General features: G+C 53.3%; 1 protein-coding gene across 5 annotated transcripts; it reads right to left on the reverse strand.

Moving 5' to 3' along the window:
* Nucleotides 1-1,453: 1,453 nt before the first annotated feature.
* Nucleotides 1,454-22,690, reverse strand: SSC5D (scavenger receptor cysteine rich family member with 5 domains). 5 transcript variants are annotated; one of them, XM_088799979.1, is made up of 15 exons: nucleotides 22,557-22,690; nucleotides 21,833-21,925; nucleotides 21,309-21,335; nucleotides 20,686-20,994; nucleotides 20,400-20,519; nucleotides 20,100-20,213; nucleotides 19,494-19,802; nucleotides 18,227-18,544; nucleotides 17,832-18,008; nucleotides 15,590-15,907; nucleotides 13,565-14,122; nucleotides 13,177-13,491; nucleotides 12,849-13,016; nucleotides 5,811-5,960; nucleotides 1,454-2,946 (listed from the first exon to the last, which is right to left on the reverse strand). In XM_088799979.1, coding segments are annotated over exons 1-15 (4,344 nt in total). In that variant the 5' UTR covers nucleotides 22,558-22,690; the 3' UTR covers nucleotides 1,454-1,579. The 5 variants fall into 5 exon arrangements, with proteins under 5 accessions (XP_088656105.1, XP_088656107.1, XP_088656106.1 ...); XM_088799981.1 differs by having other exon boundaries at nucleotides 21,833-22,378; nucleotides 22,557-22,689; XM_088799980.1 differs by having other exon boundaries at nucleotides 21,833-22,378; nucleotides 22,551-22,672.
* Nucleotides 22,691-22,777: the final 87 nt, after the last annotated feature.

A 22,777-nucleotide genomic window follows, 5' to 3' on the forward strand; every position in this document is an offset into this window, starting at 1 on the left:
TGAGGCCCAAAGAGGGGAAGGGGCTGCCCAGATAGAGGCCATCACAGAAGTTCTAACCTGGAACCCCAGGCCAAAGTCAAAGCAGGGGAATATGCATTGAGTTATTCTGGGTTTGAGTTCCCAGAATAGCTGGGAAGCTTGAGGCAAGGAGCTAGCCCTCTCTGAGCCCAGTCCCCCCCTCAAAGGGCTGTGGTGAGGGTGGGCGGTATTAACAGTCTACACTGTGTCAGGCACAGAGGACACAGCCGGGAGTGGTAGTGATCACGCTGGTTAACTAAGCACATGGTACGTGCTGAGCCCCGTCCTTATCTGCATTAACTCATCCAATCTACACAACAACCCAAGAGGCCAGGACTAGTACTATTCCCATTGTACAGGGGGAAATCTGAGGTTCAGGGAAAGGAAAGGAAGTGCCAGAGTCCCACAGCCAGGACACGGCCTTGAAACCGGGATTGTTGGACTTAGGCACGTACGTATCTTATGAGCAAGGGCCCTCGGTCAGACTGGCACCAGTGTTCCCTGCATGACCTAGGGCATGTGCCCTGAGCTGTGAAATAGGGATAAATACAATAATACGATCACATAATGAGCGCTCACTGAGAGCCAGCCCTGTGCTAAAAACTCTCTCACATGTGTTAACTCATCAGTTCATCATCACCGCAAACCCATGATTGATCACCCCTTTATATTCAGGGAACCCAGACCAAGAAGTTAAGCAACTGGCTCAGGTTCATGCTCACAAGGGTTTAAACTCAAGCTCCCAAGCTCACCGTTCTCTACTGAGCTGTGGGAACTGTACCATCTTCAGTGGGTGTTCATGAAGATAAAATGACATCACTCATGCAAAGCCCTGCAAACAGAGCCTGATCCATAGAAGTACCCGACGAATATTAGTCATTATTGTTATTATCACTCATGCATTCAACAGTTACTTATGGGGTGTGCATTCTGTGTCAGGCTCTACGAGCTGGACGTGCATCTGTGAGCAAGACAAAGGTTCCTGCCATCATGGGGCTTCGTCATCGCTATCATCACCGCCATCGTAATCATCGCCACCATGATCCCCTTCATCAATATCATCACCACCACCATGGCCATCACCACCATGATCATCTTCATTACCATCACCTCCATCACTGCCACCATGATCATCTTCATCATCATCATCATCGTTATCATTATGACCATCACCACTGTGATCACCTTCATCACCATCACCACCACCATCAGCACCATCATTTCATCATTGCCATTATCATCACCATCATGACTGTCATCACCATCACCATCATCTCCATCACCGTCATCACCACCATCACCACCATCAGCACCACCATCATTCTCACTATCATCATCTTCACTATCACAATCACCATCATCATGTTCATCACCATTGTCACCATCACCCTCACTGCTTTGCACAGTGCCTGTGCTATTCACAAACAGATCAATCTTGTAATTTCATCTTTCCAGGGTTCCTCTAGTCCCCCAGAAATGTCATCGACATCTTGTATTTAATTCAATACTTTGGTTTTCCTTTTTTTGGGTTAGCAGTGTCTTAAGCCCCTCAAGTTCCAGGTCACACATCTCCCCTCAGAGGCCTCTCTTCCTCCTCCGGAGTGGTGGTGGTTGGTGCAGGTGTGCTGGGATGCCAGGCCACCTCTGCCAGTCTCTTCATAACCTCACCCAGTTGCCCCAGACCCTGGGCAGCTTCCACCAGCTGGGTCAGCCTCAGTTCCACGGCTTGGCGCTCCTGCTGGTCCCGCTCCAGGGCCTGTGTCAGCCTCTGCAGCTGGCTACCCATATCCCTCACCGCGGCCACCAGCTCTACCAGGGCAGGCGGCTCGCAAGCCATGACCCTTACAGGTGGCATTGAGGCCACACATGGGCCTAGGGAGCCTAGGCCCTGACCAGAGTTTGGCCCTAGGGTGAGGTCGTCAGGAGGAGGTTGATCCAAGGGGTGGGCCATTGGGGACAGGTGGAGGTCAGGAGTAAAAATGGGGTCAGACGCTGAGTATGGGGTCTCGATAGGTAGAGGGGTTACTTTGGGGCTCTGATTTCTGGGTGGTTTGAAGTCCTCAGTGGATGATGTGTCCATGTTTGGGGTTGGAGAGGGCCTGGAGGGGCTGGACTCTGAGGTTGGAGAGAGCTCTAGGCTTGACATCTTGGATGTGAAGGGGTGAGGGGCCTCCATGAATGTAAACCGGGAGGGCAGGCTGGGCTTCACTGTTGGGGCTGAAGTGGGAAAGGGAAGTTCTGTTCCCAAGGAAATGAGAAGGGACTTGGCAGTAATCATAGGGGTTGAGGTCGAGTCTGGAGTCATGGTGGGGTGAGTAGTGGTGGGGGGTTGAAGGGTCGTGGTGGGGTGAAGGGTTGTGATGGGATGAGGGGTTGTGGTGGGTTGAGCAGTGTTGGTGGGATGAAGGGTCGTGGTGGGGTGAGAGGTCATGGTAGAGGGAGGGGTGGTAGTGGGGTGAGGGCTTGTGGAGGGGTCTGGGGATCTGGAAGGTCCTGAGACTGTAATGGAGTATGGAGTTGTGTCCCAACCTGGGGTTGTGTCAGAATCTGGGGTCAGCTCTGAGGTAGGAGAAAGGAGGGTCACCACTGCCGGTGCAGAAGGGTCAGAGGTCAGTTCTTTGGGCAAGGTGGGTGGTGGGGTGGGTGAAAGCTCAGGGGTCAGCGCTGGAACCACGGTGGCATCAGAGGTGGATGAAGTAAGGCCAGGAGTTGTTAAAGTAAGGTCAGCGTTCTTCCAGGAGGCTGGGTTTGGGCTGGATGGCAAAGTGTCAGGAGGGTGAGAGGTCACCTGCGTTGAAGGTGTATCAGGGATGAGCAGTGGCGCCGAGTCGGAGGTCAGTGGTGGGCCTGGGGAAGGAGAAGAGGGCACTGTCCTGGCCGCTGTGGGCCGCAGCAGCCGGTGATCGGGCCCTGGTTTTCTCCCAGAACCTGGAGGAGGAAAGATGGACGGACGGCTGAGGTCACCCTGCTCTGACCACCCCAGGGATGGGCCGACCAATGGGAAGGCGCAGAGCCTTGTGTACGTCATGGGTCGCTGGCAGATTTCACCCCACCTCCCACCTCCTCCAATGTCTCCGGGCGCCACCTGGCGCCTTTGCCTTCGGTTGTGGGAGGATGCGGGGATGCGCAGGCTGGGGGTAATAGGATGTGTGGAGGGGTACAGGATGCGGAGGGGGTGGAAATGTGGGGGTGATGCAGGGTGGTGGGGGGACTGGAGAGGGCGTGGATGTATGGAAGTGTGCGGGGATGGGACAGAGGAGAGTGGGGATGTGGAGGGGTACAGTTGATGCGGGAGCACGTGGAAGGATGGGGGGATGAAAGGGGAAAAAAGGGGGAGAGGTGTGGGGGTGCTGGAGATGCCAGAAGGTGCAGAAGCATGAGGGGGGCACAGGAGGGTTCTGAAAGGTGATCTCAGTAATCAAGATCAATATTCTTATACCATATTTTTAAATAATCAAAATGAATGCAAAGATCCACAATGAGCAAACAGTCAAAATTTCAACCCAAGACAGGACCTGACAGAGCCGAGATTAGGGGGAATCCGATGAGGCAGGTCAGATCCTGTCTTTAGTTAAAATTTTGATATTTATTTTAGTTCGCCGTGGATTATGTTTGCATTTATTTTTATTTTTAAAAACTATTGTATTAAGATTTTATTTATCTTGACTACTGAGGGTTTGGGGACCCCCTGAAATTTTGAGCCTGGGTACAATAAGAAGCCTCATCCTCTTCCTGGCCCTGCTTCCAGGTCAGTGCAAATTTTAACCCCTTTTTATAGACGAGGGAACTCAGGTCAAGGGGGTACGTAACTTGCAGGAGGTCACACACACACACATTTCGAAAGTTGCCTGGATGAGATTTGAGTCCAGGTCCCTTGCACCCAGAGCATCACTCTCTCAGTGATGGGAATGTTCTGTGCTGTCCCAAATGGGAGCCCCTGGTCACATGTGGCTACTGGGCACTTGAAGTGTGGCTGGTTCCACTAAGGAACTGAAGGTTTCTTTTTTCTCACTTTTGATCCATTGAAATTTAAATTGCCACCTGTGCTGGTTGCCCTTGTTCCTGTGGGGTCTTTGAGGCGCATCCTGTCCCCCTACCACGTCTTCAGGGTTGAGTAATGGGCTTGGCCTCCAGCCAGGCTGCCTGGGTTCAAACCCCAGCTCCTCGCTCCCTAGCTGGGTGACCATGGGCAAGTTACTTAACCGCCTTGAATCTCAGTTTCTTCCCCATGTATAAACCATGGAGGACCCACAAACCTTCCTTGTAGAATTTTCATGAGGATTCGAGGAGATCGTGTGTGTGCAGAGCACTTAGCACAACACCTGCCACATAATAAGCACTCTTGTGATTATTAATATTGTCATAGTCGTTGATGTCTGTGCCTCAATTTCTCTCATCTATGAAATGGGCATAATTATAGCACCTACATGACAGAGCTCATGTGGGTTTTATGAGGATTAAAGGAGTAATACATAGAAAGTGCCTAGAATAGTGCCTGACAAGTGGCATATTGCTCAATAAATAGTAACTGTTTGGGATTATTATTTTAAGAATCTCAGCTTACTTAGATATTGTCAGGGCTCAGATACCTAGAGTGGGGTTGATCTTTAATTTTTCAGACCCAACATGCAGAGAGCTAAGCTAATCATACTCCTCTGTGCATTGTCCCCAACAGTCTCCTGTTGTTTCATTTTAACTTTTCTCCTCTTATCCCCACTCTCCATCCCCCTCACCTTCTCCCATCTGTACCTCCATGAATATACTTGACAAGTCCCTAAACATGTATGTCCTTATATAATATAGAATGTACATGTATATTTATGTTACTATTTAAGTGTGTGCTTATTGTTTTACAAATAACATTCCGCGGGAAATCTCACTCTGTTTCTGACTTTCCCTCCCAATGTTATGTTGTTAACACCTATTCGTATTGCTGTGTATACAGCTAATCATTGCTTTAGGTATAGCATAGAATTCCACCATGTGCCCCATCACATTTCTCTTATTCATTCCCCTTCTGTTGGACACTTAGCTTGCTTCCAACTCCCTGATATCACAGCATTTCAAACAACATGCTCATGTATGTTCCTTCATAAGCCTGTGCAAGAATTCCTCTGGAATAACAGGATTGCTGAGTCACAATTTATAGTCATATTTAATTTCACTAAATACTAACTAGATTTTTTATTGAATAGCTATATCCAGTGGGGATGCCTGTCTCCCCACATCCTCACCCACATTCAGTGTTATCTACCTTTCAGAATTTTTTCCATGCTTGTAATTGTTTTAATTTGAATTTTCTGATTCCTCATAAGTGCGAGCATTATTACATATACTCATTGGCCACGTGGGCTTCTGCTTCTGTGAATAACCTGTTCATTACTTTTGCCCATTTCCTTAGGGTTTCCTGTCATTTGTCAGAGTGACTTGCATAGTATAGGTTAGGGTTTCTTAACCTCGGCACTGCTAGCATTTGAGGCTGGATGATTCTTTGTTGGGGGGCTGTCCTGTGCATTGTAGGCTGTGTAACAACATTCTTGGCCTCCACCCACTAGGTAGGTGCCAGTAGCCTCCCTCCTCCCAGTAGGACAACCCAAACCATCTTCAGAGACTGCCAATAGCCCCAGTTGGTATAGAGGACCCACTGGTATAGATAATAACCCCTTATTTTAGAACATATTTCCCTTGGGTCTTTCTGGGTTAAGAGTCGCGTCACCGTTAGAGAATTTGCAGTCCCTCTGTCTACGCCACCACACACAACCTAGTCCCCTCGCCTCAGCCACATGCCTCACCTGTGTCTCCACGGACCTTTGGAGCTGGAGACGGATGACCTGCATTCCTGGTGGTGCTAGTGGTAAGACTGGGTCCAGGTATGTCTGCAGTGGGGGTCCCCTCGGCCAGGGCCTCTCCTGAAGGTGTATCCTCATAACCATCTTCATCACCTTGAGAGATGTGGGAAGAACTGAGTGTCACTTCCCCTTGTCCAAACTAAACTACCTGGAACACTTCTATAATAGTATTTTTCCTGTTTTTTGGATGAATACACTTGAATAATCTCTACATAACTATTTTATATAACATATAAATGTATTATATATATACATATATATATATATATATATATATATATATATATATATATATATATATATGCTCTTTTATATAGTCAGAATAGAAAGATAGATCAGTCTTCTCGTTTGGTTGATCAAAAAACTTGTAACAATAGCTTTGTTGAGATATAACTCACATACCTTACAATTCACCTACTTAAAGTACACAATTCTGTGGTTTTTAGAACCTTCACAAGACTGTGTAACTATACAGTCCACGCACTCACCTTCCTCAGCAAACTGCCCCACCTCTCCAGCACCAGTTCTCACCACGCCTCCTTCTACACAATGTTCTGAGGTACTCGCATCCAGCTTTCCACGCCTCTGAGCCTTTGCCCGTGCTGTTACCCCACCTGGAATTCCCCTCTATTTTCTACCCATATGGGCCCGTTAAAACATTTTCCCACCCTGCACACAAAACCAGGCAGAACGGTGTCCAAGACACCAGGTGTGTTTGTCACAGTCATTTTGAGCTACCCAGCCCAACTACAGAAATTCCTTGCTCTCATTATATGCTAATGACAAGGGTCAGTTGTCACCCCAACACCCAGTACAGTCAGGCCTTCAGTGTTATTATCCGTTTCTAATGAAACTCTTTCCCATGCCTGTTAAATACTGTAAGAGGATAACTATGAAATCCTACCCAATGGCCATACTCACTTGGAATTTTAAAAACTATTAGCGGTACTATTAATTTAAAAATGAAAAATGGAAAAGAGTTTAGGGGGAAAAACCCATTTGGGGTAAATCACTAAAGACTTCTTTCCAAGATGCTGAGTTTTAGGAGGGTTCCTTTAAGAACACACATTGAAGCTGTCTTCCTGTTAAAATGTGACTCCAGCAATTGAGGGCGTACTCCTGTGTCTGTGCGGACGCGGACATGCTCTAAGGCATGGCCACCTGCTCATGGTCCACTGTGTGTGATTTCTTCATTAAAATACACATAGTTACAGCCCTTGTGAGGCCAAATCACATAGCTTCCCTTCGTCGGGGGAACCGCTGCCCGAACTTGAGCTTATTCTCAAGGTGCCTGCACCTTACCCACGTATGTAGGACTCCCTGAAAGCCTTGCTGCCTTCTCTAAGCTCTAGCTTCCTAGGCCAGAGCAGGACTGTGTGCTGATGCACATACACTGCACAGGTCCCTCGCAGCTGGCCTTTTGGCTTCATGCCTTCCTAGCTGGGTGGGCGTGTCACTTAACTTCTCCATGACTGTTTCCTCACCTGTAAAATGGGGACCACATCTACTCCATGGGGTTGCAGGCCCTGGCACGTGATAAACTGTTCTTTGAATTAAATACGTAGAACTCTAGCTTCTTTTTAATCTCCGTATACTATTCTATCGTCGGAATATACAAGCGCTGATTTGTCTGTGGCCCTGTTGACGGGCGGTTAGGCTATGGCCGACGTTGTGCTGTTCCAGATATGGCCACAGTGAGCTCCTTGCCGATGCTGAGCCGTGTCCTCGGGCTGATGAGGGAGAATTTATCAACAACTAACTGGCATTACTGTGAAAGGCAGATGCACCTCCCCAGATATTGTCAAACTGCCTTCATAAGTGGGTGCGGATTCTCTCACCCACCTTCATCCCACATCCTTGCTGCTGTCAGACATTGTAATTTGGCAATCTCACGGAGAGAGGGTAGATGGACAACCCACAGTTTCACTACAGGTGACCAAAGTGAAGCCCAGAAAGGGCAAGGAGCTTTCCCAAGGTCACACAGCTAAGGAGCAACATTAGGCTTCAGACCAGGGCAAGTCTGCCTGGTTCTAAATAGGGCAGACCTCCGAGTCACGCCCCACTCCTTCCCTGGTGAGCTTCCATTCACCCCCGATGAGGTCACGCTCTGTTCTACAGCCCCTGGATTCTTCAGAGCTAATCCCATCACACACTTCTTTCCAGTCTCCATGGCTGGAGTGGTTAAGGGTGCCCTTTGCTGTTCCGACTTCTCTGTAGAATGGGGGGAAGGACAGTACTTGTCTCATAAGACTCTGTGGGGAGGAAGTGAGTTAAACCATGCGATGCACTTAGACAGGGCCTGGCACATGGATGGGATTCAGTGAACATCTGCTGTTATCACTGTTATTACCATCCGACCTCTAAATGTAGTCCTGCATTTAACCTTAGACCCCCTCCCCTCTCCATGATCTCCTGCAGCCATAAGAGACAGTGATATCCCAAATCCATGAGTCACCCCACCTTCCCAGCTGGGTGTGAAATGACATTAGACAGGCCTATATCTATCTGCCTGGCCTCGTCCATTCCCACAGCTTCAGAATCCATCCTGTCAATTTCCATGGGCAGCCCAGGCGCCCCTCAGCTCCAGGATTGTATATAGAATGTCTCCATCTGGGTGTGTCATATGCATCACCAATGAAGCAGTTAATGTTCCCACTCTGGGGCCTGTGAGGCCTCCTGCAGTGTTCCGTGATCCAGTAAAAGGCAGGTCCCCATACCAATCTTCTGTCCTCACCCACCCCCCCCCAACCCCATCAGGTCAACCCTCAGAATATAGCTTAAACACATGCGCTTCTCTCTCAGTCTCCACTGCCACCCTGGTCGAGGCCACTGTCACCTCTCCAAGGACCTCCCGGCCTCCATGCATGCACTCCCCATATGTCATCCTGAGTTACTGCTTTGAAAATGCACAAGTGATCATGTCCTTCTTAGAGTGTCCTCCTCCAAGGCTTATCATGGCACATAGAATGAAACCCAGACTCTGGCACCACCTCCTCTCACTCTCCCCTGCTTGGCTCATTCCTCTCCAGCCACACTGGTGTCCTGGCCAGTCTCCCAAGGTCCCACACCTCAGGACCTTTGCACATGCTGCTCCCTCTGCCTGGAATGCTCCTTTAGGTCCCTCCAGGCTCCCAACCCCAGCAGACATCTTCACAATGGATCACAGATCTCATGGCCTGCCATCACCCCATCAACCACTCCACTTCAGCCCCACTGACCTTACTGTTGTTTCTTGAACCAGCTAAGCACACTCTCACCTGAGCACTTTGCATGTGCTGTTCCTTCTGTACGGAACACTCTCCAACCAGATAGTTGTATGGTTTTCTCCCTCTCCTCCTTGAGGTCATCACTTTCTTAGTAAGTCACTCTTCACTACCCTATTTTAAATTGCCACTCAGCCTCCCTCTCCCCTACTTTGCTCTGCTCACCATGGCTGTGTTCCCAGGGGTGAGTACTCATTCCTGCCTCACAGCAGACCCTTGACATGTGAATCAATGTCTGCGTCTCTAAAATCCATCATGCAGGAAGCCTCAAGAAATGTCGCTTCAAGGAACTGGAAAGTGAAAATACAAACTTCATAAGCCTCCAGCTTCATCTCCTGTACACTCTCTCCAGATTTACACTGCAGTCTCTCATTGTTCATTCTATCATACAACACATAAAGAGTCTCTGCTCTGTACAACACAGAACCTGCTTCCCCAAACATTTGCTTCCCCAAAATGTCCGTGCTCTAATCCCCAGAACCTGTGAATACGTTACCTTAAGTGACAAAGGGACTTTGCAGGTGTGGTTAAGGGTGCAGACCTTGAGATGAAGAGATTATCCTGGATGAAATCAAGTGGGTCCAATCTAATCACACAAATCTTTAAAATTAGAGAACTCTGCCCAAATGTGGTGACAGAGAAAGATGTGAAGACGGAAGAAGGGTCAGAGAGATGCAAGGCTGCTGGCTTTGAAAGTGGAGGAAGGGGCCATGAGACAAGGAATGCAGAGGCTTCTACAAGCTGAAGAAGGCAAGGGGAAGGATTCACCCCCTAGAGCCCCTTGAAGGAACACAGACCTGATGTCACCTTAATTTGAGCCCCGTGAGACCTGTCAGAACTTCGACCTACAGAACTGCAAAATAATAAGTGTGTATTGTTTTAAGCTGCTAAATGTGGGGTGATATGTTATGGAAGCAACAGAAAGTGATACAGCTAAACATATGATGAGCTAACAGTCCAGCACAGAGGACCGTGTTCTAGACTGGCAGTGCAATGTCCTCAGCTCCAGCCTTTGCCCCTCTGAGAGTCCCTTTCTCCTGGTGCCGGGTGGTGGAAATCATACCATCTCCTCTGTGAGGCTTGTTCCAATTGCTCAATGACAAAGTCACTCCCGCCCTGGATCCTTGCAGCTGTTGTGCAGCTGTAAATAATACTAACCACCAATGTTTTTGCGGTTTTAAACAATTTCACACACATTTTGTTCATTGGCTTGGGGACCTGAGGTCACCAGCTAGTTCTAATCCTGGTGGAGCCACCACTGGACCCCAGGGAGTTGGACTCCAGAACTCACGACTGTAATTACTTCAGTCAGTAATCCTTCAAAATCCATGAGCAAAATGTGTGCAAAATCGTTTAAAATGGATCTCAAGCGTGGCTCCTGAGTTCTAATTTAACTTCTCTGAGCCTCATTTTTTCTCCACCTGAAACATGGGTGTAACAACAGGACCTATATCATCCAGTTGTTGGAATCATGCGTCTAGCACAGAGGAAGAGCTCTGCTTGACTCTTGCCAGGAACCCTGGAGCTGTGTTGTTGTTTTTCCAGAGGAAGAAACTGAGGCTCAAATAGGGGGGAGCCAATTTTTCACGGTCAACTTGCTAGTGAGGATAGGAATTCATCATGATTGTCGCTTCTCCACCTCACCACCCCACACCACCCCTGCCCCTCCCTCCAAGTCTTCCCATTACTAGAGCTGTATATGTGACTGTCCTGGTATCTCCCCTGCACAGTGTGTACTTCTGCACGTATTTGTGCTCGTGTACCGCCTTCTCCCCATTAGGAAGGGATTCCCGTAGAGCGGGACCTGGCCTTTTTCACAGCTGTCAGCGCGCAGCACCTGACCGTCTCCGCCACTAGGGGGCACTATAGGATAGGGAGGCAGCGCACGACTGCAGAGAACAAAGGCTCTGGAATCCTGGCTACGCTGGAGCAGGAACTCACCTCTGGAAACCGGGCAGGATGAGTTTTAACTCACAATTTGGGGCCCCCAAATCGCGGCACCTCTAGGGTCTGCTCCTTTCTCCTACACCTACCTGCCTCACCTGTCAAGACCCGCAGCCACCCTGTGGGCCAGCAGCAAGCTTTACCGGCTTTTATTGCCGTGGATCTGGGCCAACCCGCCAATCAGGAGGCGCAGCGCACGGTGACGTCACCAGGCTCAAGGACGATTGACGCTCCTCCTGCCCCTTCATCCTCTGCCCCACCTCTCTTGCCCAGGGCCCAGTGTGCGCACGCGTGCTGAGATCGTGAAAAAGGCAGGAAAGGGCACTAGGAGCGGGTTCTTTTTGAGGAGACATGAGGGGATGAAGTCCCTGAGGAGAGGACAGGCATGGGGCGCAGGGCGACAGGGGCAGAGCTGGGGCTTTCAGGGAGAAATAGAGGGAGAAGCTACGAGGGGCACAGCTGGTACGACGGGCGAGAAGGGGCGGAAATAAGGACTCCTGGGAAGTCTGAGGGAAGCTGGGAAGAAGCCACTGTGAAAGGAACAGAGGTAGTGAGAGAATAAGGGGGTGACAAGGGGACAAAATGGGACAGGGGTTCAGAGAAGGCAGGAGAGAGGGAGGGTGGGGAGGGAACAGATGGGGGTGAGGCAGGGAGAGGAGGAGGGAGACCCAAAACCCAGCATGGAAAGTGGTGAGGGAGAGGGTGGGGTGGGAACTTGAGGAGGAAAAAAACAGGGAAGATGGAGACAAACGGAAACTGACCCTGAGAAGACCAGCGATAGCAATGAGGACAGTGAGCAGTGGATAATGAAGGAAAAAAGAGAAAGGCACAGGGTGGTGGTGAGATAACAAGATGTTGACTGGGAAACAGTAAGAGTAGACATGATGGGAGTGTGAACTTGATCATGAAAAAGACATGAGAAGATAGAGAGAGAAATAGCAAGAGAAACTGACGTTGGAAAACAGTGACAGATGCGGAAGGTGAGCAACTGAAAATGAAAGAGAAAAGAAAAAGACACAGAGGGAAAAAGAGAAACTGACCATGAAAAAGAGTGATGAGGCGGGTGAGAAATACGTAATGAAAGAAAAAGAGCGAAAGGGTAACAATGTGAAAAGAGTGAAAGGGTGACAATGTGAAAAGAGGAGCAGACCTGGCAATGCTGGGCTGGAATAGAGATCGTCACATGCATGTGCGCACTCATGCACAGGGACAGAAGGAGGATGGAGCAGAGACAGGAGACAGCGAGACACAGGCCACAGGGCAGAGGGGGACAGACCTATGGGGCTGGACACTGGCCCTGTTGGGCACAGGCAGGACACAGGACCCTCCATCCAAGGTGTCCCCACCCCACCTCTGAGCCATAGACCCACCCAGACCAGGACATGGGGTATGAGAAGGGGTTTGAGGGAGCTGGGGTGAGGGTGGAAACGTGGTGACAGGGTGGACCTTAGCTATGGGGTCTGGCTCTGAATTGAGGGGTGTGGGCTTGGGTATCACGACTGATTCCCAAAGGCCCCCAGTAGGTTAGCAGAAGGACGTGGGCACAAGCTGGGCTGAGCCTGATCTGATTCTCAGAGACACACAGGATCACCTCTTCTAGGCTCTGGAGGCGAGTGTTATAGTTGAGCTGAAGGAGGGAATATTTTTAGGGTCCCTGGAGCTGAGAAAATGTGTCCAGGGTCTCTGAGACCCAGACCTGCTCATTTAGGAGGGTCTTTCTGGAAGCCCTGCAGGGGATGCATAGAGGCCCCTCCCCACCCAGCCATGCCCTCACCTGGGCTCGGAGAGTGGCTCGTTGCTGGGAAGGGGGCCCCAGGACTCCGGGTGCTGCCCCAGGAGACAGTTTGTCCAGATGCCCCTGCAGCGGTGGTCCCCTGGGCCAGGTCCTCACCAGAGGTAGGGTCCCAAGTCCAGGAGGGATAGTCGTCTTCATCTGCGTGGCCTTGGGAGAATGTGGAGGAGAGTTGAGCCTCGTCCCATCTCAGAGGTCCTTGCTGCTGCTTCAAACTCCCCTTCCAGAATCTCCTGGTGCAACTGGGACCCCGACCCCCGTGGACCCGACTCCAGCCCCTGACCACCCCCACCCCCAGCATCCCCGGTACCAGTGCAGGTCAATCCCACATCTTCCTCGTGGCCGCAGTTGTGCTGTCCCCATGCCCCAGCAGGGCAGTCGCTCAGCGAGGCCTCGGTTCCCTTGCAACCCATGTCATCCAGCCAGATGGGCCCAGTGCCTGGGCCATAGTGGGTTTTGCCCACACGTGGCCGGACCCGTCCACAGCCCAGCTCCCAGCAGGCTACAGTGCCATCCCGCAGATCCCAGTTGTCATCGCACACTGTCCCCCAGCGTCCAGCATGCCACACCTCCAACCGGCCAGCACACCGGTTGGGTCCATCGGCCAGACGAACTCGAAACGGGCCTATAGTGGAAGGTCCCGGGTCAAAAGGGGACAGCTGAGGTCAGCCTCACCCCTTTACGTGCCTTCTACTCACCTGACCCCCCAGAGGTGCCTCCCGTGGGGGAGGGGAGTGGGTCTTTGGATGACTCTGGAGAACCTTCTGCTGGGATCTCGGCTGAGAGCTCCACAGAGGCCACAGGGATTCGCTTGATGGTGACCTCAGAGGTCATCTGTCGGGGGCTTTGAGTGGTTGGCATTGCCAAAGTCTTAGAGGTCCAAACCCGGGGGCCCCGGGGATTCAGCACTGCGGTGGTGTGTGAGGTCAGCCTGTGGGGGACCTCAGTGTTCAGGGCTGTGGAGGTTTGCAAAGTCAGTTCTGGAGGACCATGGGTGCCCGGGACCCTGGAGCGTTTAGCAGTTGGCGTCACAGGGGGCTGAGTGGTCGGCCTTTTTGCATGCTTGGTCACCCACTTCTTAGTGCTCTTGGGCATTTTCCCAGGGGCCTTGGTGGTTTTCTCGGGAACACTGGGGGTCAGCCTTGCAGAGGGCTTGGTAGCCAGCTCCCTAGGGAGCCAGACATCCGGGTCTCTGCCCAGGCCAGGGATCCAGCTCCAGCTGAAAGGGTCTGAGATGGAGTCCAGGCCAGGGGTCCCTGGAAGGTGGAGGGGAGGACAGGGAAGGTGGCAGACCCCATGATACCAAGGTCATTAGTCCAGGCCCCTCCTCTCTCATCTTCCCCTTTGCAGTCAATCACCAAGCTCCCATTCATTCACTCATTCATTCATGTCACAAATATTATGAACCATCTCCTCTGAGCCAGGCACTGTGCCTAACCCTGGGCACTCTGTGGCCAGTCAAACCCAACACTGTCCCCTGCTTATTGGCACTCACAATCGTGATGTGACTGACTCCCTTCACCTCTCACACCCAACCTGTACTCTCCATCTCCCCGAAAGTGGCCTCTCTTCCTGTACCTTCTGACTGTCTCCCTTCCTCCCCATACACCTCTCACTGACTAGGTCTAACAGGTCACTCCCTAGCTCAAGACACTTGTGTGGCTCCTGTGGCCACACTAAGAGAGGGAAAGGGCCTCAGCTCCAGGCAAAATAGACAACTCCATGCTTGTGGCCACGACTACTCACCACATCTTTCTGATTAGCACCTGTGTGCAGTAAAGGATTACCTTCACCCAAAGAAAGCTTTGGCCTTTGCCCCTGGCTCCTGGAGGTGATCTGAAGCCCTGGGAATGTCCTGCCTGTAAAGAGTGTCTGTTTGTCATGACTGAGCTCCTCTACAAACTCTGACACCAAGGCTGGGAGGGCTTCCCTGGTTGGCAATTCAGCATGTGTGTTGTCACCACCCCCTGGGAGAGGATGGCTGGAGGGTCCACGTGGGTCTCTCCTGGACCCTGCCCCACGTGCCTCTACTCTCAGCTGATGTTAATCTGTGTCCATTCACAATAAACCAAACCCTCAGTATGACTGCATTTCTGATTTTTGTGAGTCCTTCCAGAAAATTATGGAAACTGTGGACGGTCTTGGAGAACCCCCCAATTTCTAATGAGTCACAGGTTTGCAGTGATTTGTTGGTACGTCTCTTTCCCACCATGAGCAGTGAGCTTCTCAAAGGCCAGGCCGCATTCACTGCATTCTGAGGACCCAGCAAGAGCTCAGTGTCTGGCACTCAATATATGTTGGCAAATCAATATGATAAACGTGATGCCTGAGTTTATCGCAGCGGGCCCTCACTCTGGCTTCTCTCCATGTCCTGGTGCCCCTATGGCCGCTTCATCTAATCTTGGAGAGGACAAAGCTCCCCTCTGTGAGGGAGACTTCCCTGATTCTTAGGGGAGGAGAAGGAAGAATCCCCGCTCTGCTACTTAATTGCTGTGTGACCTCAGGCAAGTTACTTAACTGCTCTGTACCCCAGCATCTTCATCAGTAACATCCACTAACCTGGACTTATTGTGGGGTGTGAATGCAGTCTCAAGTACAAAAACATCCAGTCCAGGGTAAGGGCTTAAGAGGCGGGCGCTGGATCAACTTTAGTGCCCATGTTAGTTTGCTTTCCCTCCTCCAAGAAGACCTCCCAGAACAAATGGATGGCTAGGGCTCCTTACCAGTGCAGGTGACACCAACGTCCTCATTGTGAGCGCAGTTGTGCTTCCCCCAGGGAGCGGCAGGGCAATCAGAGAGTGAAGCTTCTGTCCCCGCACACCCCACATCATCCAGCCAGATGGGACCAGCACCCCAGCCAAAACGGTCCACAGAGGGGTCTGGCTGCCGAGCTCCCCCGCAGCCCAACTCCCGGCAGACCACAGCAGAGTCCCGCAGGTCCCAGCTGTCATCACACACTGTTCCCCAGAGCCCAGCATGCCACACCTCCAGCCGGCCTGAGCACCTACTGGGCCCAGCCACCAGCCGCAGTTGGGGGGACCCTGGTGTGGAAGAGACCCAAAGATTTAGAATCAGGGACACAGCTCACTCTCTGAGTCCTCCTCCACCTCCCCTGCCATCCGTCCTTCTTTCCCAACAGCAAGTATTTACTAAAACTTGTGCTGTGCCATCGTCTGCATTAAGCACAGGCATAAAGAGCCAGACACAATCTGATGGTTCCTCAAAAAGCTAAACATGGGCGGCCGGTTGCGCAGTGGTTAGAACGCAGTGCTCATAACACCAAGGTTGCCGGTTCAATTCCTACATGGGCCAGTGAGCTGCACCCTCTACAACTAGATTGAAAACAACAACTTGACATGGAGCTGATGGGTCCCGGAAAAACACACTGTTCCCCAATATTCCCCAATAAAAATTAAAAAAAAAAAAAGAAAGAAAAGAAAAGCTAAACATAAAATTACCATGTGATCTAGAAATTTCACTCCTAGGGACTTACCCAAAATAGAGTGAAAACAGGTATTCGAACAGACACTGGTATGCAAAGGTTCACAGCACCATTATTGACAACGCTAAAGATAGGAAGCCTAAAATTCCATCGACGGATACACAAAACATCCATGCAATGGAATATTATTCAGCCGTAAAAAAGGAAGGAAACTCTGACACATGGTACGGCACAGATAAACTTTGAGGACATTATGCTCAGTGAAATAAGCCACACACAAAAGGAGAATTCTGTATGATTCCACTCATATGGGGTCCCTAGAGTCATCAAATTCATAGATAGACCATAGGATAGTGGGTGCCAGGGGCTGGAGGAAGGGGATGGGGAGTTAGTGTTTAACGGGCCCGGGCTTTCTGGAGATGGAGGTGGTGATGGCTGCATAACATTCTGAATGTATTTAACACTGCTGAACTGTATCCTTAAAAATAGTTAAAATGGTCAATTTTGTGTTGTGTATATTTTACAATAAAAAAATAATAAAGGCTGGGGCTCTGGAGCGCACTGCCTTCACTGGAGTCCTGGATGTCCCACGTTTTAGCTGTGGCCTCATCTGTGACACGAAGACCAGAAGCACCCCCGGGGTAAGCGGTGGACAGGCACCTGCTAAGAACTCTGAGTGCTTGAAACAGCACTAGCCACACGTGAGCCAGCGAGTGCTGAGTCAGTGGTAGTTACTATTATTAGTATTACTATTCTTCAGAAAAAAGAGAAAGAGGCCTCCGATGATAGTAAACAAGTACCCTCTTTTTCCAGCCCTTTCCAACCTTGAGGAGACAGCTGTGTTAATCATGCCTATATTTTCTGTATTTTTGAGGCTTTGACATCTCTGGGCCTTGCTGACACCGGATGGACTTCTCCTCCCTGGGATAGCTGACTCCTACAGATAGGAAACGACTAGAGCGTGCTATTCGTTCGTATGCAAACCAGCTGGTCCAGAGCCCACAGTTTCCGGGCCACTGTCCACCTGCCCTCATCCTGCCAGGGCAGATACCACAAAAACAGACAAGGGCCTATTCCTCCCACAGAAACCAGGCAGGGCTCCTGCCAACAGTCCCCCTCCTCCCTCTGCCTCCTGGCTGACTCTGATCCCCACGTGAGCAGGCGTAACATGCATGGCCTCTTTTCTTGGGAACTGAGAAACCACTACCTTCCCAACGACATTGCCTCCTGATCTGTTGGTCTCACCATCCCTAAATAATAATAAAGCCTATATTTCAAAACAACAGCCATCACTGACCTAGTCCTTTCGGTACGGTGAGGGAGGAGGCAGCCTTCAAAAAGCACTTTGCGTTTCCAGAAGGCTACACGGAACACTAACATGAGCGTGGCCATGGGTGCCTATGCCCCACCCTTCTCTTTGCCCCGTGAGATGGTCTCTGAGACAGAAGGAAGGGTACTGGGGGCTGACGGGGGGATCGCTCCCAAGCTAAGACCCGTTTTCTTGGGGTGCAGAACAGACTTACCAGCTTCCGGCCCAGGCTCCCAAGGGGCAGCCGGGGAGGCAGGCAGAGGCAACTTGCTTGCTGTCTGATGGGCCTGGCCTGCCGTCGGGGGTGGGGGCCTGGACGCTGCCTCCCTGGTCATTGAGCTGTTCCTGCCGGCTGTGGGGGCCGTGGAAGGGACATACGCGAGAGGCATACCTGAGACAGGGGCAGGGGAACAGGTAATCACCACCTATCCCGACCCAGGACCACAGATATAGGATGAGGTTTCACAGGTAAGACAGGGCAGTGGGCAGTCTGGATGGAGGGACTGAGGGGCGTGGGGTACATTAGGAAAATGCACAAGCCCCCCACTTCTGGCCCCTCTACACCAGGCTCCACCACACCCACCTCCCCAGCCTTTCCTTGAGCCCCACCATCACACACTGCCCCGGCATCCTCCCGGTGGTGACAGTCGTGCTGGCCCCAAGGCCTCGAGGGGCAGAATCTCAGCGCCGTCTCATTTCCTCGACACCGAAGATCGTCCAGGAGGATGGGTCCGGCCCCCTCCCCAAAGAAGGCCCCTCCAGGGGCGGCCAGTGCGGCCCCGCAGCCCAGCTCCCCGCAGGCCACCGCGGCGTCCCGCAGGTCCCAGCTGTCATCACACACCGACCCCCAGCGCCCACCGTGCCACACCTCCAGGCGACCAGCGCACCCATGGGGGCCATCAGCCAGACGCAGCCGGGGGGCCGGGCCTGGATGTGGGGAGAGGGAAGATTACAGAGAAAGGGAGCCCTGAAGGGTGAGCAGATAAGAGCCCCTAGCCAGGGTCGTGCTTCCAGCCCAAGGTGATGCTGCAGAGTGGATGTTCCATCTTCAGTTTGCAAATGAAGAAAAGGTTCCGAGAAGGGCCTCACTCACCAAGAGTCCAGCTCTGGACTCTCTCTGTGCCCCTGCTGCCCAGGAGCTCTGCCCCTGGGCCCCGCCATCCCCCTTCCTGGCCTGGGTGCCCACTCCCAGCTGCACTGCTGACATCTGGGACGGAACATGCTTGTCTGTGAGGCCGCCCTGGGCCTGGTCCAGGACATCCACTCAGCAGCATCCCTGGGCTCCACCCCCCAGATGCAAGGAGCACCCACAGTTGTGACATCCAAGAATGTCTCCAGGATTTGCAGATGTCCCCTGGGAAATGGGATCATTGTTCATCACCCCACGTGGAAAACCACTAGTCTAGACAGTAACCTCTTGTCAGTTTTAGGGTTCATTTCTGTTGGGTCTTTCTGGGATAAAAGCTGAGCTGCTGCTGGGGGAATGTGGAATCCATCTCTACCAATCAGTATGCAGGGAGGTGGAATTGCAGGCCAGAGAGAGGCCAGAGATGCCTGCACTTACTTCTCCTCGGAAGTGACAGGCCCTCCCCTACAGGGTCACACTGAAGTATTAAAGGTCTTAAGGCACTGAGCTCCCCCAGACACCTCAGTGGGGTCCGAAAACGTAACCCTCTCTGAAGCCTCAACTTACCTCCCAGGAACTGGGCCCCACTCTGGCCCCATGTGCTTCCCACCCCGTGGCACATGGAGGGACCCCTCACTGTCCCTGGCCCCCAGCTCTGTGCTCCACTGCACACTATGCGTCAGACATCCAGGGAGACACTGCAGATGCCACTGCGCTGTGGGCAGACCCAGGCTCAGGGAAGAAACGCACCTGTGCAGACCAGCCCTGCGTCCTCGCTGTGGTCACAGTTGCTCCGACCCCAGGGGCTCCGGGGACAGTCCCTCAGGGCCTGCTCTCCACCTCCGCACCCCACATCATCCATCCACACAGGCCCTGAGCCTGGGCCAAATCGCGCCCCTCCTGGGGCGGCCAGCGCCCCCCCACAGCCCAGCTCCCGGCAGGCCACAGCTGCATCACGCAGGTCCCATCCGTCGTCACACACAGTCCCCCAGCGCCCACCGTGCCACACCTCCAGCCGACCTGCACAACCGTGGGGACCCGAGGCCAGGCGCAGCCGCTCTGTGGGGATGGACAGGAACCGTGTGTGAAGCAGCTGGGATAAGTGGATTTAAACACCCCTCGTTTTCCATCTAGGGAAACTGAGGCCTGGAGAGGGCAGTGGCCTGAGATCTGCCAGCCTGGCCATTAAAGGGAAAGTGAGAATGCAAGTAGGGCAGGGTGCCTGGGTGCCAGGAACAGACACCTGGGTTCCCTGACTGGGTGGGGTGGGGTGGGGGGCCAGGCCTGACTCAGGAAGACACGCAGGGGGCCCAAGCTGGTCCAGATTTGCAGAGGGGAGGCCTGCAAGGGACTTACCATGGTGTGGGGCTCCAGCCGTCAGTGCAGGGGCTCTGGTGGACTTGGCCTGCTTGGGAGGCCGGGGGCTTTTCTTCCGGGAGCTGCTCTGGGGGGTCCCAGCTGGGCGGGAGGCTGAAGAAGAGACAGTAAGGAGGGTGGGAGGAAGCCACTCATCCCTCCTCCTGCCTGGGGGGCTGGGCCAGGACCCTCGGGGTTGGGGAGGAGATGGGCATCCGTCTGCCCCCTGGGCAACATGAGTGTGGAAGGCCCCTCTCCCCCACAGTTGAAGCAGGAGGGGACATGGGTGGGTGGGCTCACTGTGTGTCACAGGGGGCTCCTCAGAGCTGGGGCTCAGCTCCCCAGGCAGCCCCTGCCAGGAGTCCCCATCCAGGAACAAAGGTGAACCGTCCATGTCCCTCGAGTTAGCCACGCGCTGACCTGCGGAGAGCAGGGGAGCTCCAGAGGGGTGGGCCCTGGGAGAGGCTGGGCCAGGATCCCTGGGAAGTGATAAGTTGGGGTCCTGGAGGAAGACCCCTGGCTCTGTAGGGAATGTTGGGACTTCTGGACCCTCAGAGTGACTGGGCTGAGGACTTGGGGTCCTTACCTGCACAGACAACGCCTGCATCCTCCTCATGGGAACAGACGTGGGCCTTCCACCCTCGGTGGGGGCACAGTCCCAGCTGCTCCTCGCCGCCCCGGCAGGCCAGCTCACTCAGCCACATGGGACCTGCACCCTCCCCAAAGAAGGCACCTCCGGGGGCGGCCAGTGCCGCCCCACAGCCCAGCTCCCGGCAGGCTACTGCGGCATCTCGCAGGTCCCATCCGTCATCGCACACGGTCCCCCAGTGCCCACTGTGCCACACTTCCAGCCGGCCCGCACACCCGTGGGGGCCATCGGCCAGCCGCAGCCGCTCTGGGGGAATGGAGGAAAGACTGTGACATCCTGGAAGCCCTGGGGCAAAGGGCAGTCCTCCAGAGTGCGACTGGGAGGCCAGTATCCTGCTGCTGGTGGGGACCCCAAATCCTGGAGGTCCAGGAAAGTAGTGGTGAGACACCCTGGTCCCTGCAGGAAGTGGGTGGCTGACTGCCGGGGTAGTTCTGGGGGAATGGTGCCTGAGGTCATCGCCAGATGGTAGGTGGCCAGGATCCCAGGGGAGGGCGAGGCTGGGAATGGGATGGGCTTGGAGCTGGGTGAGGCCAGACAGAGGAGTGTTTGGGGACACTTACCAACAGCCTGGATCCCCATCAGAGCCACTGGAAGGGAGGTTGGAGGGGTGGGACACAGTGAGGGGCAGGTCCAGGGGTCCCTTCCCCAATCTTGAATACCCCAGCACACATACACACATACACATACACATCCTTGCACCTCTGAACCAGAAACCCCTACTGGGAAGAAAGCAGGACTCGGGGGTGGAGGGGCAGGACCCCAGATGCAACAGGTCAGGGCTGGGGACCAGGCCCTTGTGCTCCCCCAGGGAGAGGCCTGGCTAAAGGTCAAATTGTATGTGACCCCCCCCCCCCAAAGGGTCAAGGCTGGTGGTGGGGACGGGTAGGTCGCTGGGCCTCCTAAGAGGGTGGGACTGGCATGTAGAAGGCTGGGTCCCTGGGGGGTCAGGTAGGGAGGGCAGATGTCCTGTGTCCCCAAGCACCAGGAATGGGCCCTGGAAGAATGGGCCCCTCAATTGCAGGAGCTCAGGGGTCAGAGGGTGGGGCCCAGGCCCCCGAGTCCCCCAGGAGAAGAGGTCACTCACCGAGGAGGCAGGCCAAGACCCTCATGTTTGCAAAGTCCAGGGCAAAGATGGGGTGAGAGGGGAGGATCAGAAGAGGGCAGGAGGCAGCAGCCACTGGAGGGAGGGGGGGAAGCGCCTGCTGAAGCGCCCTGGACCCGGGAGGAGCAGGCAGGAGCTGGACGCTTTGCCAGGAGCAAGAAAGGCTGCCGAGGAGGCAGCAGGGGACAGGAGGGGGGCGGGGAGGGGGCTGGCCAGCGGCTGAGGCCTGGGGGGGAGGGGGGGGGCGGGCTGGAGGGAGGATGTCCAACTGCAAACACCCACACAGGCCAGCCAGGCATGCGGGGCGTAGAGATGCTTAGAGGACGGCAGGCTTCAGAGAAGGGACGGCAGGGGTGAGGCACCCACGCATCTGCTTCCTCTCTTATCCAAGCAGGAAAATGTGGATTGGACCAGGGTGTAGGGGCTAGAGGGTAGATTCATAGGAGCTGTGGGCCTTCGGGACCTGGCACAGCTGGGGATCAAAGTTCAGCAGCAAGAGGCTTCCAGCCAGACACCAGGAAGGACTTCCTAGATTGGGAAAGGAGACTCTGTTCCCCAGGATGGAGTTGGATGCAAAGCCCCCCATCTGAGGGAGAAATGGTTGAACTTATACGTCCCCCAACCCCGAGGCAACTGGAGTGGGGAATGGGGCAGACCTTAGGTCAAGGCCTGGGTGCCAGAGGTGACAGTGCACACTCACACTCACTCTCTCTGCACCAGGCAGCTGGGAGGCGGAAAACTTCGGTAATGGGGAGCGTGAGTCAGAGGGCTGGCTAGGAGCGAGGCTGCCGTGAGCTCATGCCTCCCTTTCTCCTGAGCCAGCATCACCACCAACAATTAATGTCAACTCAGGAAAGGAGGAGCCAGACTGAAGGAGGGGTTCCAAGACAGACTGGAAAAGGCATCAGAGAGAGAGCGAGCCAGGCG

Source organism: Rhinolophus sinicus, chromosome 8 (assembly GCF_057876585.1).
Source record: "Rhinolophus sinicus isolate RSI-liver-muscle chromosome 8, RSI-T2T, whole genome shotgun sequence".
Lineage (NCBI taxonomy): Eukaryota > Metazoa > Chordata > Mammalia > Chiroptera > Rhinolophidae > Rhinolophus > Rhinolophus sinicus.

What these genes read in the sequence shown, in the direction of transcription:
- SSC5D (XM_088799979.1), bottom strand. An exon ending in TGCAGGCGTTGTCTGTGCAG is followed by an intron (nt 20,520 to 20,685) that starts GTAAGGACCCCA and finishes TGCTCTCCGCAG; the next exon opens with GTCAGCGCGTGGCTAACTCG. An exon ending in GGCTGGAGCCCCACACCATG is followed by an intron (nt 19,803 to 20,099) that starts GTAAGTCCCTTG and finishes CCATCCCCACAG; the next exon opens with AGCGGCTGCGCCTGGCCTCG.